Genomic DNA, 19,104 nt, shown 5'->3' on the forward strand with positions numbered 1-19,104 from the left:
TATTCACAGTCACATTTGTGCCAGTTACGCTGGCGTCTCCCTGCTGCTCACAGCATCTGTTTCTTTCAGGGACTGTGCTCCTCAGCTTTTAGCATTCCCATCACTTCGTCTGTTATTTATTTGGAACATTGGTTTCAATTAGCCATTTGGATATTTTTTAAACCTCGGTACTCATTATACTTTCCATATCCTCCCAGGCAGTTCCTCATTCTGCATGGATCTGCTCTTGGCTCTTAATATGGAGTCTCTGGTCTGATGTATTTACCTTTTCAGCCTTTGCAAATGTGCATTCTGGTGCAGAAGCTCTGTAATCGCTGTTTTCGAACTTTTTCATCTCTGGAATGCTTTAGTGGGGAAAAGGGCCAGGAAATCTACCTCATTTTCTTCCACACGCCACTGTGTCACATATTTCTTGCCATAGCAGCAAACTACGACCATCATCAACTCACTATATCCATCCATACACATATACAAGCATGCACACACATGCACACACATGCACACACATGCACACAGACATATTATCCATTAATAGCAAGGTGATCTATTTAAATTTAAATCAGATATTCCCTCTATGTTGCTTACTTAGAATAAATTAGAAAATAAAATCTAAAACCCTTCAATAGTATACAAGTCCCTAATTTCCTAATACTTAACATTCTCTCACTGCCTCAGGAACATAGCATCTTCTTTTCAGCATTAGGTTCTTTGTATTTGCTGTACTCTTTGAGTGGAAAATTGTGTCTCTAAATCTTCTCATGACAGGCTTTTGTTGTTGTTTTTGTTGTGATCATTCCAGTGTCAGCACAAAAAAATCTTAGAATAAGCCAATGTGATTTAGATTATCCTTAACAATTTAGGAATACACCAGTACTGGCTCCTGTATTTGTGCCTTCATAATACTAACCTTCCTGAAATCCTTGTGCTTACTTTCTTGAAATCTCTTCCTTTCCTTTGATCATTTTAGAACCAGATGAATACCTGGAACATATTGAATCCCTAATACAGTTTGTAGAAGGAAAGAAAGGAAAAAAGAAGAAAGGAGGGAAGAAGGGAAGTATAGGAGTGGAGGGAGAGAGAAAGAGACAGAGGAATATATTACTTAAATTGAACTCTATTTTCATAGATTTGTGGAGCTCGAATAGATCTTGTAACCTAATGATTCCGTTTTGGGATTCTCTAGAAGAATAATAACAGTTTATTATTGTCACTATTTCAAAAAACTTAATTAAATTTTACCCATCACAGGGCCTCACATGCTAACAAAAATATCAATTTTATTTACTTAGCACTGTAATTAAATTAACCTAGTGACATATTGGCTACTTCTTGTTGATTAGAAGGGCTGATTAGCAAGTGTTATGATTGATTTTTTTTTTAAATGAGGATACACTTCTTATTGAGAAAATGATTCCGTTTATTTGTAAGAGAAGTTTTCTAATTTTTTTCCTTAGACAAATATGATGAAAGTAGCATTTCACAATGAAAACTTTGAGAATTACTAAATAAATCCAAACTATTCACACGAGGGCAGCCCTGTTGGCTCACCGGTTTAGCGCCTGCCTTCGGCCTAGGGTGTGATCCTTGATACTCGGGATCGAGTCCCATGTCGGGCTCCCTGAATGGAGCCTGCTTCTCCCTCTGCCTGTGTTTCTCCTTCTCTCTCTCTCTCTCTCTCTGTCTATCATAAATAAAATAAAAATCAATCTTAAAGAAAAGAAAAAAAATAAGAAAAAAATAAGTTGAAAGAAAAAAAAGCAAAAATACATTTAAGACACCTAACCTACCAAACATCATAGCTTAACATTGCCTACCATGAACATGCTTGGAATGAGTACATTAACCTACAGTTAGGCAAAATCATCAATAGAAATATTTTATAATCAGGTGGTTGAATATCCTGTGTAATTTATTGAATGCTGTATTGGAAATGAAAAGTGAAATGGCTGTATGAGTACACAATGGTTTAAGTGTAATGGGTTGTTTACTCTTGTGATTGCAGGCTGACCGGGCATGGCAGCTCCATATTGCTAGCTTAAGAAAGCTCTGAATTCAAAATCTAAAGTACAATTTTACTGAATGTGTATCACTTTTGCACTATCTTATAGCCGAAAAATCCTAAGTTGCATATGAGTGGGGGAAGGGGCCAGGCAGAGGGGGAGAGAGAGAATCTCAAGCAGACTCCCCTCCTACACTGGGCTTGATTCCAAGACCCCAAGATCATGACCCTAGCTGAAATCAAGAGTTGTATGCTTACCAAATGAGCCACCCAGGCACCCAAAAAGTCAAGTATCTTCTAATTGTGAATTTGAAAGGATCACCAGGTGACCACATTTAAAAATTACTAAGATTTTACTCTTTAATTTCAAGAGGGCTTTTATGTTTTCCATCAGTGGAAAGAGAATGCATCCTATCACAATACTACCTTCTTTTAAGAAATATGTTTGTTCTGTGAAGGGATGGGAGAAATACGGTGTTTGTTGGAGAGTGGACTTGAGGAACCATTTCTGTTGACTTCATGACAAAGTCCAAATATCTTCTAGGGCCTTGTACAATACCTACTGCACCACGTTCTTATAGTATGCATTCCACCTATATTTTTAGCTTAAATTCTTATTATTTCCTGCTTTAATTTGTGATTCATGCATATTAAATGTTCTTTAACTCCTAGAAACTAAGAAAATCTGTCTTGCCTTATGGCTTTTATCCATGTAGACACTCCTCTGGACCATCTCTTTCCTTTCTCTTCACTTTGGAAGCTCTATTCAGCTTTCTTATTTGAACATTTCCTTCAGGAAGCTTCTCTTTATTGAGTCACCTCCAAAACCAGATTAGTGTTTCTATTATATATTCCTATAATATTCTGCATTTTACTAATTGTTTCAGTTAACCATGGCTTGGAAAAGCTACTCCAAGTTTTACAGGTTTAAAACCTGTAAATATACATTCATAATGTTGTTCCTTGTTAGCCTGCCTCTCGGCTTGCGTATGTAGCTGTGTTATGCTGGAGAGTTGACTGGGTCACAAGGCCCAATATGGCCTCACTCAGTACTGTCAGCTGGAGCACTTCAGTTCCCCTCCTGTGCTCTTCATCTTCTGATAGGCTAGATATATTTCCTTACATGACAGTCTCAGAGAAATATCCCAAGTACACAGTTGCACTTTTGCTATACTCTGTTGATCATAGCCAGTCAAGAAGACAGGCTAAATCCAAGGGGTGAAAAAATAGCCTCTGCTTCTTGATAGAAGGAGTTGCAAAGAATTTGTGGCCACATTAATGTAACACACTAACATAGTGTAGTCATTTTGTTTTGTTTTGTTTTTTCTTGTTTCTCTACTTCCAACATCTCTCTCCCTCACCATTGTATCCTGTCATGTAACAGTGACAAGTAGACATCTAATATATATGTATATATTGAATAAAACAAAAATAGTGATGCTATTAAATTTTATTCATGATGTGGAATTCACATATTTAAATTTTATTATCAAAATATGATATTATATTGAATAAAAATACATACTACTTCATAGAAATATAGAGCACAAGAGACCATGGAACATAGTTACAGAGAAATAAAGTGAAATGCCTAAGTCATAACTGTATAGGAAGCAGTGTATCACTGACATTAACAATACAAGCTATAGAACCTGGCAGTCTGGATAAAAGTGCTACATCAATCAGGTATTTTATTTTTATATTTCACTATTTCATTTTTTTAAGGTTTTAGCTCAAATGTCACTCTGTGCTTCCCCATCAGCTATTAAAATAAATAGATACATTCTTTGTCTCCCTTACTTGAATATAATCTCTTTTAGGAAACATACTGTCTGCTACTGACCTCTGGATCATTCAGTGCCTGGCATGGAATGGGTACTCAATAAATTCTTGTTAAATAAATACATGAGTTGAATATATGAGTGAATAGCCTTAATCAAGGTATTTACCCTTGACTATATGAATTATAATCTACCAAAAAAATCTACCACCTATGATTTACAGAGATTAAATGTAACATGTTCATCATGGAACTTACTGGAAGTAAACGATTGGTAATTGTTAGAGGCTGTGATTAATAGGACTTTGAATTGTCAAGGAATAGTTGCTGAAAACTAATTGATTCCTGGGTTTTATGGGACAAGTCTTTATAGACAAGCATCTACTCTTTTTGAATAATACAATTTATGCAGGACTGAGGAAAAAAAAGTGTACCTTCCATAAAATATTCTGAAGATTGGAGAAGTCCTTGTAGGTGAGAGTTAGACCCAGAAATTTGCAGAAGCTTTGTTCATGCTTAAAAAAAAAAATCCAATTTAGCAACATGGTAAGAAGCCTCAGGGATAATAATGTGAGTCTTTTAACTATTAAGCAGCAGATATTTTTTAAAGATAAGTTAAATGATTAATAAGAGTGGTTTTATGAGGAAACACTCATGATTAAAGGAGGAAACAGAACACAGAGGCATCATATATCAAGTTGAAATTAAGGACAATGACAAGACAGGCCATTGGAGTGTGGTATGCATTTTGGCTATATTTGCAAGTGAAAGGTATGAAATTTATCCACAGACTTGAGTGGGCAAGAAATGTCACTCTGTTCTTTTAAACTCAAATGAATTTGAGAGCCACCATTATGCCCAACAGAAGGAAAATCCTGTCCAGGTCATCATGGAGGGAGGGTAGAAGAAACATTGGCACTTCCTTCTTCCCTTGTGTTGCACTAGAATTAAAAAGGCCTTTGCAGTGTATGGACAATGGGGAGAAAGGCACCCAGTTACTGTTTAAACCCACATTTCCCTTGAAAGAAAATTATTCTGCAGTTCTTTTGACAAGCCTGAGATGAGAATCTTAGCCAAAGATGAAAGTTCTTTGGAGAGATCTTAGAGCAAATTTCTCATTTAGCCCTACAGAACCATCCTCCTCTGAGGCAAGAGAATTGCAAGAAGGACCTAGAAAAAGATAGGTGTTGCAGAAGCAGGTGATGGGGAAGAAACACAATGAAAATAAAGCATAAATAAATAACTTACATGTTGATTCAGACACAAGTGTTTATATGCTATGATATATTGAGGAGGCCAAATAGAGATGTATCTATGTCACAGGAGTTAGGATTGTGATTTTGGGATTGATTGTACATTTGAGGTCCAAATCCCAGCTCCCAGTTTACCTGCCAAGTGAGCCAGTTTGTTTTAAGCTGCTTTGAGCTTTAATAGCCTCAGCTTACAGGTACTTTTGAGGATGAAATAAGCTGATAATGGTTGTCTAGAACATATTTAGTACTCAGTAATTGGCCATGCTCTTTATAACATGTTTCTTTAAGTTGTTCTGTTATCTAGTCATTTAAACATATTAGAATGCAAATATGTTTATAATGTGCTAATCGACTGTGTTCAGAAATTTGGGGAGATACAAAGACACCACCCTAGAAGTGAGAAAAGCAAGTTTCCATCACTCTTATAAAAGTAAAAAATATACTTCAGAACTTTTGGATATCCATATTATTACCTTTGACATATTGCAGTTACAGTATACCAAAATCATCTGGTTAGATATAAAATGTTCAGACGTTTAAAACGACTTTAATGGTAAGAAATCTTCCTTTGTTTTAATTAACTTTTTTCATCAGGAAGTCTGCCAATCAAATGTATGCAATCTTGATGAATTAGAACATCTTTACTCTAGAAACCTTTTTCAGAATTTACAGCATATAGATATGTATATATATATATAGATAGATAGATAGATAGATAGATAGATATACTGTCTATGCGTGTCTCTATAGAATTAGCAATACATAATATTTATATATGGTTTTTCTCTATATATATACATATGCATATATATAGTGTTTGTAAATACTCATATATATGTAAATTTCAAATATATATATATTCATATATATGTAAGAGTATAAGGACAGAGAGATAATTGAATTTTCTACTTTCATTTTATACTTTCTATCATAGAAGAAAACAAGGATGAGAAAAGACTAACAGGTCAAAAAGTCTTACTTGATCATTTGAGGATGATGTCTTTATTCAGCATTCATTGCCATTTTTAGTGCTTGGATACAATTCTTTTTTTTTTTTTTTTTTGCTTGGATACAATTCAATGTCCATTAAGTTATTGCCGTAAATATCTTCAGTTCAGGTTTCTTTGGCTTGAAGCATAATATGAAAGCTGGCAACGTTTTGAGTGAATCATCTATAGATTTAATTCTCAATATTATTTTTTCAAGTACAGAATAGAAAGAGCTAATATATTAGCTATTTTTAATACTAAAAACAAAATGTGGAGTTTAAATAAAAAGAGAATAAAAGGTCCTAGCACAGCTCAGTCAACTTGTCTGCCTTTTACTTTTCATTTCATAAAAAGATGGTCGTATGAATTTTGTCTAGATGTTCTTATTACCTTGTCATGCCTACTCCTACATTCCATGTTTTCATAGGATCAGTCAAATCAGTCAAATCAGTCAAATTTAATTGATTAATATTTATTAATATTTTTTACTTGTGTGGTACACAGAACATTTTCAGAGATTGTAAGACAGAATTGTTTTCAAAGTAGAGTTTCCAGATAATATCCAGGATTCTTGTTTGATTTTGAATTTCAGAAAAATAGTGGATAGTTTTTACTATAACTCTGCCAAAAGTGTTGCACAGAACATTCTTATAGGGGGAAAAATGTTTATCTGACATTCAAATTCAAGTTAGCGTCCCATATTTTTATTTACTAAGTTTAGGAACTCTATTTCCAGGGCTCATGGACATATGGTGGAGTCAGCTAAATATTTGTCCTGCCTTTCGTCCGTAGTAGTTCTAACATCTTCTACACATTACAGCATTTACAATCCTTCTAATGTGTCAATCTTGTCCCGTCAGTCATCTGCTTAATATTCTTCAGTGATGCCTTAGCTTTTCAAAATTACGTTTTCCAGTCGAAATTTCTTGGATCTTCAAGCACTGGTGTCTGCCTACCAAATCTGCTATTACTCTCTTTTCATTCCTGCCATACCAAATAATTTGCAATTGCCTGAGCATGTCTTGCATTTTCCCCTGCCACACCTTTTTCCTAAGCTGTTTGTTACCTCTGACTAGGCTATTCTCTGATTCCTCATCCTTCAAATGTCATTTCCACTAGAATGTTTTTCCCATTTTGGAAGCATAGCCAATGGCTTTACAGCTGTATTTTCATAGCTCTCCCTGTGTCTTTCATTGAACATATGACATGGCTCTGACTTTTTAAATCCATGATTGCTCATTTGCAAAGCAGGGATGGAATCCATGTGAGACAGAGAAGAGTGCGTGTGTGTTTGTGTGTTGGGGGGTTGTATTTGTGCTTGATGCACAGGAGTCATTTAATTCATGTGTGTGAAAAATAAAAGAGTAGAGAAAAGGAAGATAGCATGTCTCAGGTTTTAAAGTCAGATATTTGAAATGCTAATGCAACATAGAAAAGGGAAAAAATCCTCACTTTCTTTGGTATAGAAATAATGAAGAATAGAAAGATTCATTAAGTAAATAAATAACATTTACTTTCTCTAGAATAAATTTGAGATAAAATTTATTTTTCCAATATCTACAAAAAATGTAAAAGCACAAGTCTCTTGCCGAATCTCTTTGTTCGTATTTTTTCTTAATTTTCCTGTCTTTCCAAGTAACTTCTGCTCTAAAAGAGATGGGATTCTTTTGTATTTAAAATACAAACTTATGTGTCTCTTCCCCAGGGAAGATTTGAGTGAAGGAAGCTCTAATTAACCTTCTGATATATATCACCCAGAGGATCAAACTTTCTACCCTTAGAGTAGAAAGTGTCAAAGAGAGTTGACCATATGTCACAATGTTAGAATAGATGATTTTTGAGGTCCTCCTAAGTCAGTTGTCCACATTTTATCTCTCAACTTTAATACATCTTTTTTCCATAATTAAACTAAAGAACTAAAATATATTTGAAACCAAGTATAAATGTAAAATTCAGCCATCATTGTTTTTTAGCTATCATTGTTATAGTATTCATACCTTCATTTCATTGATGATATTAAGAGATAGTGTTTTCATACTGTCTTGAAATAAAATGTATTCTTGGTGAGAAAATTAAAAAAGGAACTTAGCAGAGTAATTACATGAAGGAATATAAAATTTTACCTTTCCATATGGAAATACATATTTTAAATATCCTAACATAATTATACATAATACCCCAATATTTAATGTGTAATATATGTGCCTTTTTGGTTAATGGTAGCCTTTGAAGATAAACTCTACAGGTTCTTACTATTTCTGAAGGTTTTTTTATCCTCCAACATGCTACTTTTCTCAGCAAAGATTGGCATTTATTTTTAAGCAAATCACTTCTGCTACTAATTAATTAGTTGCTATAGAATAAAAAGTGTCTTACAGAGTGTATGATGTAGGAAAATAAGACCTTTCTTGGCTTCAGTTTCTTATTAGGCTGCTCTACTTTAACATATTATGCAGATACTCACCAGTTGCTCAGCAACCTTTCAACAATCAACACTATAATAGTCTTTTCTTCATAATGTCAGCCCTTTCCTACCCGCCCACACCTCCCTTATACCCCACTTGTTAGTAATGAACCCATTTCTTCTAATCATATAACAATCACATGAGACCAGGTATCAATTTATGGTAAATGCCTCAACCAGGAGCATTCACTGATCTGCAAGCTTCACACTCCTCAAAAACACGTTTCTAAAAGTGTCTCTATTACTTATTTTGAGAAGACTTTACAATAAACTAATTCAAACTGAATAGTAAAGCAATTACTCTAGTATGTGTTCTCTCAACCAGAAATGTATTTGTGTAGATTTTAAGAGGAAAATCTTGAGAGGCAGTAACTAACACAGATAGTGTTAGTAATAGTGTACAGTAATAGTACTGATAGATGCCACAGAGCATCTATCAGTACTATTGGGGTACATGAGAAAAATGTTGGGGTAAGGATAGCTCCTTGGTTCCCTCTAAATCATATCACAAATATAAAACTAGTGTTATATAAACTTTGTACTTTAGGCTTTAGGAAAAGAGGAACACTTAAAATTAATGGAAAATGAAGGATATCCACCCTCTGTGAACTAGAAGCCATTATAGAAGGAAATAGAGGACAAACATGGACAAGGTCAGATAGTCAAGGTGAGAAGGAGTCAGAGACATGGTGGGTCAGAAGTAAGCCTCTTAGTTTTCCTTTTAACCATGATAGTAGAAAGGGTAACTTCGCCATTTCCTTGTCCTTACTTCTCTCCTTTCTCCTTCACCATGCCAAATATCATTATTATAAGATATTTTTTAAGGGGTGAAAAGGGGGCTGGAAAACAGAAAAGAAGGGAAATGCTAACCCCATTTGAGAAAACACAAATGAAGGAGTAACTTACATGTTTTTGATGGTTCTTCCTCTCTTTTCTATCATATACCATAAAAATTGCAGTTCTGTTATAATGGAATGTTTTTATATTGTTTGAACACATCTGAACAGAATCAATTTCTTTTTTTAAGATTGTATTTATTTATTCATGAAAGACACAGAGACAGAGGCAGAGACATAGGCAGAGGGAAAAGCAGGCTCCTTGCAGGGAGCCAGATGGGGGATCATGCCCTGAGCCAAAGGCAGACGCTCAACTGCTGAGCCACCCAGGCATCCCAGGTTCAAGTTCTTATATCCTCAGAAATACCTTTGACACTCAATAAGTACATATATTTATATATATAATATACATATTATACATATATATAATATATATTAGAAATTAAAGTAGTATATTTAGCCCTGTTCATTCTTCTCTCAAACTCATTAAACATTCAAGGGGAAGTGTGGATGCATATATTTGAGACATGCTTTCTACCTTCAAAAAGTTATTAATACATATCAAATATCACAGACAGCAAGGCTCTGAAAGTGAAGGAATTCCTGATGTAATACTTTGGAATAGAAAATATTAGTATTCATTTTTCTTAATAGCACCTTTAAATCTTCCAAGGGAACTGGCAGCTATTCCATAAAATTTGGTGTGGAAGGAAATTAAACAAGTGTGTGTTAAGTTACATTTTGTTTGTTGAATGATAAATACTTCTACTTTAGCTGAGAGATAAGAGCTGCTGCAAGAGTGAAGCCTAAAAATTCAAGATTCTAGATGGTTTTAGGAAGGTGTGGAGGGACAATCTGTCCCTTTCTCATATTCTCATGAAATGTGGCAAGGGTGACATTGATTTCATTTTGAAACCCAGGTCTTTTGAGTTTTATTGTCAGTATTGTGACCTTATGGAAGAATATTACACTCAGTTGTGCCAAAGATTTCAGTTTGTATTTTGTGGATATTTATTCCTACGAGTGGTGTGTGTGTGTGTTTGTGGTTGGGTACATTAAGAAATGACCCCTACGATCCACCACTACACATAGTTGAGACTTCCAATATGTTTGAAAAGGAATAAATGATAAGAAAATTTTATTCTGCAACTTTCATCAACTAATGCTGCAAGAAATGGTCTTTTAAGAGAGAGAATATCTTCAAAACTCAAGTTTTCCCTACCATGCTCTTTATTTTTAGCATTAAGAAATGAAATGTCTATTCTCTCACATTTTTATAACAAAACTGTGATACTTAGTGTAACATTCAGAGATCTACAATATATATATGTAATATATTTATCACAAATATATTTTATATATAGTTTTGTCATGGTTGCCCTATACAGTACTCTCCATATACTTTCTAAAACTTATGATATTTGCTATATTTCATTTAGATAAAGGTATTTATGGTTGCTTGGCATGTGAATTTATCAACGGTTCAAACAATTCAGAATATGGGATTTTTATCTTGCATGTAAACAACCTGACACTAGTAAATATATTGATGGATATTTGTTTTAATTTAATTGTTTATTTACTCACAGTAAATGTTAATTTAGTAGATGTATCATTAAATCTTGCTATCATCAGTTTCAGCTTAGATTGCAAATATTTATTCACTTAGTTTGCATATTAAATCAGCCTGATATCTTGTACCTGATAAACAATAACAAATCCATTTGCAAAATTTAATATTAACTTCCCTATTTAATGCTTACAAATTTGAATTAAAATATATAAATAGAAACACAAACATATATTCAATTCAGAAACAATTTATATTTAAAGTTTCAATTCCATTTTTAAATTAGTACACGCCTAATTAAATTAATTTGTCAACATAGAAAAATCAGTTACTTGAAATATCGATTTCTTTTTAATTCTATGAAGATCAATTATCTTTTCACATTTTAACATCTCAGAAATCTGAATACATATGACAGGGTTTTTGTATTGTCATGTCATAGTTGAATTTGGTAGAATACTTTTTTTTTCCTTAGAGGTGCATCTTATAATCAAGAGTATATTATTTTAATTTAATTAGATATTTTAAGATCATAATCTTATGTAATCTCAATATAAATGCAGCATTTTAATTTAAAATAAAAACTATCAGACTAATATAGACCCGTTCTTTAAAATTACATTAAAAACTTTTTTTTTCAGGATTGTTTCACTTAAAATTCTCTCAGTTTACCCATCTCTTTTCTAAGTTGAATATTCATAGTATAAATTCATTCCCTAATTTGTACTGTAAAATACTAAACTATGTAGATTTTAGCATACTGGAATTAATAATGTGTAAAATACGTAGGTTATGTACCAAAAAACATTATGCTTCCTGAAAATTATAGAAAGTAACAAAGCAGTGGCTTTGTTTTACCTCATTCCCACATACTGCAATTAATTTTCAAGAGTTACCTCACTTATTGACATGTTTTTAAGTTTTATCCAAGTAATATTAAAGAACTACAACATATACATTAAAATATATATGCTAAAATTTATAGACTATCTAAATAACGTCCCAAATATAATTGTTGCATTAGTTGTATTTAGATTTTATTTTGATGTTATTTTGTATATTTTTCCTTTTGCATGTTTTCATGTTAAATGTTTATTGCATTTTTTTCATTATATATCGTAATGCCACAAAATTATTCACTTATAATTATTTTGTTAATTAAACTCATTCAAATGTTTCACTTGAAATACTAAAGTTAATGGAACAGAATATATTCTTTATATAAAATAACATGCCAAACATAAATATCTAAAAGCCACTTCTTTGAATCTGTAATTATCTTTAACATGTACTTACATAGCTCTGAACATATTGGGCCATCCGCTCGTATCTCTAGCAACATATTCTGTTCTTCAATTCTGTGATGAGTTAGACAATAATTACGAAGTACAGTGGCACAAAATTGTTTTAAAAATCTGTAAGGATAAATTTGATCATAGATTAAAATCAATTATGAAATTAGTTTTCATTTGTTAGATTATCTAAATAACACGATTAAAAATGGCTTTATATAAATTATTCTTAGTCTCTTGAAGATATATTGTTGAAATAAGAAGGCCTTCAAAAATATAATTTTCATTATGATACATAATATAATCCAAATTCCATATTGTAAGGATTACTGTTAAATAAATTTGCCTATTTACATGTGTAACATATGTCATTTTCCATTATCATAGTTCCAAAGATGACATATAGTTATGATTTATAGAAGCATGCTTATATATGTAAACCATTTCATTTTATTTTTGTTATATTGAGAAATGTTTTAAAAGGAATATTAATAAAATATACCTTAAACGTGTTTATATTGTAAACATCTAATTTTTAAATATATCTCAAGCAATTTAATGGCAGGATAATCTAATTGTGAAAACACAACTTGTATACATAATTTGATTTCAAATGAAGAATGGATCTTCTGATGTACATTTTATTCCTTAATTTCGGTTGTATGTTGTGTAACACATGCATTTAATACTGTGCTATTAAAGATAATGTTCTCTTAATTGTGTAGCATACTTAAATTTTTAAAAGAAAACAAAATATATTTTAATATTGAATTAGCAATATAATATATTTAATAATGGATTGTTGCTATGCATAATCCTAAGGCTTTTTCCAACATTGGCAATTACCTCATAAAACAGTATGTATGCAAAAACGTTGAGTGTTTTTAAACTGTTAAATGGTAAATGGTGCATTTTGACAATTTAAAAATCTGTGTTTCAAACACTGCCAATTTAAAGTGGTACCAAAACCAGTAGTATGCTAAATTGGTCTACATTTTAGATTAAATGGTTATATATGATATAACTTTATGTTGATGGATGATTTTATTGCCTTATAAAGGAAATCAATGTTATTTTTATAGAAGTTATTCTATTTTATATATCAAACATATTTAATTACATTTAGATACACTTCTGTCTTTTGCTATTATAAGATATGACTACTTTTCACTCTACAGAAATTTGAACATTCTAAGTAAACCAAATTCACGTGAACATTGTGTACTTTTAAGGTTTGGGAATTATGACACAAATCTTCAAGTAACTCTCACTTATGCAAATAAATCTTCAGATTCCACACTTTTTCAAAATGATGTCTTTGAAAGTTTTTTTTTTTAAGATTGTATTTATTTATGGAAGACACCAGAGAGATAGAGTCAGAGACATAGGCAGAGAGAGAAGCAGGCTTCATGCAGGCAGCCTCATATAGGACTCGATTCCAGGACTCTGGAATCATGCCCTGAGCTAAAGGCAGACACTCAACCACTGAGCCACCCAGGTGTTCTTGTCTTGAAAGTTAAAAACAAAATTGTCAGTTTTCCTCACCTTAGAACTTCTCTTCAACATTATATGTTTGAAATATGACTTTTCCATAGTAAAATTATAATCATATTTGGTTTATGAAATTTATTATTGTTAATATTATTTTAGCATTATTATTAACGTTATTCATTTATTATTCTTTTGATGACTATTTCTTGAGCATCTACTATGTACCAGGCACTGTTCTAGATGCTGTGAATAGAATAGAATAGAATAACAAAAATCTCAGCCTTTGGAGCGCTTGCATTCTAGTATGGGGAAGAAAGAATATGAACACAAAATATACATGAAACATAACAACTAGTTAGCAAAATAGCTGGTTGAAATATATATCTAGTTGCACTATGATTGTTAAATAAATTGCTTTTCAGTACTTCATTCCAACACTACAACTTGTTCTGTATCCGGTTAAGAAGGTAGTACTGAATTACCACCACCATTAGCCAAAAGTAGATTCTATTACTGAAAATTTTAAGATTGGAATTGCTAGCAAATTCTGGATATTTTTTAAAATATCTTATTTATTTACTCATGAAAGACTCAGAGAGAGAGAGAGGGAGAGAGAGAGAGAGAGAGGCAGAGACACAGGCAGAAGGAGAAGCAGGCTCCATGCAGGGAGCCTGATGTGGGACTCAATCCTGAAACTCCAGGATCACAACCTGGGCGGAAGACAGGTGCTAAATCACTGAGCCACCCAGGGATCCCCAGCAAATCCTGGATCTAAAGGCTAAGAAAAATCAGTTCTAACTCTCATATTTGGTCAGGACCTGTACTCATCCTGTTGTCTTTAAGAAAATGCCCATTCGGAACTGGTCTGTAGGTCTTGGATTGGTTGTAGAAGCAAACTAGACACATTCCCAAGAATTATCCCAGAATTATTGACCCTTATAAATTGAGATTATTTATCTATTGAGTTATTTAATATAACCCATATTATTGACCAAATAGAGATTATTTAGGATTAATTGTTAATGACTTCAGTGATCAAATACAATAAAAAGCTATTCAGTTTACTCCTTGGAGTAAGGTCAGAACATTGAGATTTGAGATAGAGTACAAATTCTATTATTTTTCAAATTTTTAGATTGTATTTCACAACATATGTTTATAGTTAAGTAGTTTCCTTCCTTAAACTAAAACTGAATGCCTGGGAATTATAATACAGTTAAGGAAAGTTTTAAAGTATTAGTGTTCTATCCTCCCCAATTTTATACTTCCTTTCTAGAAGTGGAACATGCCGTTTGATTCCCCAGGTGAATCATATGGATCAGTTCATTGTTTTTATAGTAACAAGCACATGGATATTTCAAATGTCTGATTTACTATGGGGTTATTTACCAAATGTTAGTATTATTAGCATAGTTATTGCTTAATCATGTGATTAAAGAAAAATCTTACTAAATATTAGCTTAGTAAATGTTACTGGCCAATTTGCATAACCAACATGGATTTAGGAGATCGTAATCTTGATAAAATGATTTGGATAACTTTCAATAGCAACTTTTTTCGACTGTTTTAAAATATATTAAAAGCCTTTAAAATAATCTCATAATTGTCATAACTCATTTACCCGTAGATCTCTTAAAATACAATCACTTATTTTATTATTTTTTAAGATTTTATTTACTTATTCATGAGAGACAGAGAGAGAGAGAGAGGCAGAGACACAGGCAGAGGGAGAAGCAGGCTCCATGCTGGGAGCCCGATGTGGGACTCGATTCCGGGTCTCCAGTATCAGGCCTTGGGCTGAAGGCGGCGCTAAACTGCTGAGCCACCCAGGCTGCCCAAATATAATCATTTAAATCATTTGAATTTCTCGATCAAATTAAACCAAAGTATAACAATTTAGGCTGGCAGAATTAGTATCAGACATGTGTCCATTTGCTTGCTTATGAATGAGAGGACCCCATGTTTGGCTTCCTTTTTTACTTTAAAGCAGAAAATAAAATTACTGGCCCTACTAGCCAAAGAGAAGACCAAAAAAAAAAAAAAAAAAAAAAAAAGGTAGAGCATGCTCAAATCACATTAAGTGATTATTTTCCTCTTGCAGAATGCTTAAAATATACTTAAGTATTTTTGTCTATAATATCTAATTGTACATTGTGGACAGAATTCCAATATGCAGTTTATGAGAAGGCAGAAGGCAGATAGATATATGAAAACATACCACTCATTGGCCTTGAAAAATACTCACACATCTTCTAACCAGGACCTGATGATTATTCCTAATTAGTATCTATATTTCCAACATTCAGTATTTTTTCTTGTTAAGCAGTTTAGATGTCAAGATCCTTTTGAAAATATCTTTGTTCCATTTCATACTTTTATTATTAGGTTACTTTTTTCATTTTATAATAATTATGTACTACTATAGACAATCTTTTAAAAAGATTTAAGTCAAAGGAAAAAGAAAAGCCCAATTTGGCACCTTTAAAATCTATTTTTAAATTACCATGTAACCTTAATAAAGTTAAGAATGTAGAGAAATATATACTGTGAAATGCTTATGAGATATTTGGAAATCCTCAACCACTTATTAAAGCTAGTTGTTTATGAATACAGATTCCAAATTATTGGTTAATTTTCAATCATTTCTAAATACAATTATTGTTTAATTAGTTGAAAATTGGTTAAACTCAAGTTTTACTTTAAAATAGCAAAAAAAATTACCCAACTTCGGAAAACAACCCACTGAAGCCTAAAGCATATATAGCTCATGACATTGAATATTTTATCATGTTGGCTGCTTTCTGGCAAGTGAGGTTAAGATAGGCATTTACATAGAATAGTTATTTCAGAGTTTTATTTTTTTAATCATTTTGTTTTAATTTTGGCTTTGATTTTAAATTCTCCTTCACTTGCTTATCTTAGAATAGAAATTTTTGATATTTTTCCCAGAAATTATGAAGAGATATGGCACAGACTATTCAAAGCATACTTTTGAGAAAAGTGTGGTTACACAGTTACCCATTCTGTCAAAATTTGTCACTTGCCAGGCATTTGTTGCTAATATTCATCTGTAGATAAATAACAAAGATTGATTCAGGGCCACATAGTGGGTTTATTCTTTTGCCTTTTCCCTTCTAATGTGTTACCTTTAAAATGTGGTATATTGATGTGTGATATCTATTCATAGGTTGATTAATACAAAGCAATCCTCAGATCTGGTTACTTCACATTTTAGTGGCGTGTTTGTGTTTTGCCTCTTCATGTTGATTATCCTTAAAGTAATAGAAGGGAATATAACTTATTAAACTTATCAGAAAAAATAAACACAATTTAAAAGAAAAAGTTAGCATCTAGTGCTACTGTGTCCCACAGGTTCTTCTACATTGACCCACACTACCTCCACTGGTGAGTTAGAGGAGCATAACAGGACTGCCACTGGTGCTTTTGCTGTTGCTAGCACATCTGCAGATGTTACTGTATCCAGTGTTACAGCTGTCACCATCCATAGACTTTCCGAGGAACAGCGAGTGCAAGTTACGAATCTCAGAAATTCAGGTCTGGACCCCAACACGTCCAAGGACGGGCTCTCTCCTCATCAAGCAGATACACAAAGTACAAGGAGAAGACCAAGAAATGCTGAACAGATAGAAAGAACTAAAGAGCTTGCAGTTGTTACTCATAGAGGTATTGGATGTTATTTTACTTGTGCCCATTTAGTTACAGCCAAAGCTATATTTTGGTAATGATTCTAATTAGAGAATGAGCTGAAAGAGAGCCAAGGTGTAGGAAGCAAAAGAAAAAGTTTAAGGTGGATGAAAAATATAGATAGTTATAGCCAAAACCTGAATAATTGAAAGCACAAAAATTAAAAAAAAAATTGAAGTGAAATGCAAATATTGGGTGGGGGCGGGGGTAAAAATAGAAAGACAGAATGCATAAAAGAGATAATAAAAATAAGTACTAAATATCTATTGCATATTATATGCTAGTTATGATGTTGAAATAATTTGAAAATAAAATAGGCAGTTTCTATTAATAAGTGTACATATTTACACAGGGATGATTTATCCTATGTAGTAATTTTCAGTATTTGCATGAATCTTTTATGTTACACAGATGCTATTTAACAATTAAGAAAATAGATAATTTGGGCAAATAGGAACATTCTGTCTGGTGATTATTTTATAAAGCTTGCTCTTCTATATCTAAATTACCTATTGCCTGAGCTATATGACTGTACTGAGATTTGTCATTTTGAAAAAGCCATTCATTTAGATTCAAGTTTAAATATCCATTAACTTTCTGATTTTTATAGAAAAACATACCACAAGGCCAAATAATATATTAGTAATTTTCTAGTTAATTAATATGTCTATCTTTTACAAAACTAGGAAGTGTAGCAAGTGTATTTTTCCATTTCTTGGTAGCAAGTTTCACTGAGCAGATCATGAAAAAAAGTCAGTGTAGTGTCAAAAAATAAAGGGCCTTAATTTATATTGATATATGCATCAGTGGAAATATTAATTAATTGAACATGTTTCAAGTGCAGAATACCTATTCCAACTCTATTTCCAACTCATCATCATATATTCTCCAAACTGGATATGGTTTATGTAGTGTGATTGGGCATGGTTTATAGAGAGCATGATGTAAGTAATGGCAGGCATTCTGTGCTTAGAGTACACGATGGAGAAAAATCAAAACATCCTTATATAAGCTAGTTGAAAATCATACAGATGTATCTCAGAAGCTCATGTCCATCACAATTCATACTGAAGTTACTTTAGTTCTCTTTAAGAAGCATCCTAAAATGAATTCTTAACATGGAGTAGTCCCCTGTAAAGAATTAAATCAATATCACCCTGCTTCTCTATTCACGTTCTTACTATATTTCCACTGCTAAGAATATAGACATCATGATAAAATTGACTATTTGCTTAATAAAGTAGACCACTTTTCCTTAGTACCAGGAAATTTTTTAAGGTGTAAATATCATTAAAATATTAAGAAAAGGCCCTTCTTCTATTCAGGCTTTGCATTCTCTTTGGAAGATTGCATGAGCTAACATTGACAAATTACTCTAACACATTGAATAAAAGACAGGTAATTATTAGACATATTTTTATTATATAAATTAAGTAATAATACAAACACTGCTTTAGCCAAAGTTTGCCATCAAGTGATGTGAGAAATTCTGGGGTTATAAATTAATATTTTATAGAAGTAGGAAAAATAATTCAAATTGAAAAGAGAATAAATAGTAGTCAATTATTAAATTCAGTAAAGTGATTTGAAAATTGGTCTGAAATTTTGAACTAATTTCAAGTAAATTTTAATTAAGTATATCATTTCCTTGGTAAATTCCAAGTTGCTCAAATCTTCTCAATTGTCATAATCTCCTAACTCTATTTTAGAGCTTACACATATTTC

General features: G+C 32.4%; 1 protein-coding gene across 3 annotated transcripts in view; it reads left to right on the top strand.

Annotated features, from left to right (window-relative positions):
- Positions 1-19,104, top strand: part of CSMD3 (CUB and Sushi multiple domains 3) — a 1,188,176-nt gene that overhangs the window by 456,404 nt on the left and 712,668 nt on the right. Inside the window, exon 7 of one of the 3 annotated variants that reach the window (XM_041769740.1) lies at positions 17,047-17,358. The exons of the other annotated variants lie outside the window; for them this stretch is intronic. Coding sequence (XP_041625674.1) covers positions 17,047-17,358 — 312 coding nt within the window. The remainder of the gene's footprint in view (positions 1-17,046; positions 17,359-19,104) is intronic. 3 annotated transcript variants of the gene reach the window in all.

This window comes from Vulpes lagopus, chromosome 9, assembly GCF_018345385.1.
Source record: "Vulpes lagopus strain Blue_001 chromosome 9, ASM1834538v1, whole genome shotgun sequence".
Lineage (NCBI taxonomy): Eukaryota > Metazoa > Chordata > Mammalia > Carnivora > Canidae > Vulpes > Vulpes lagopus.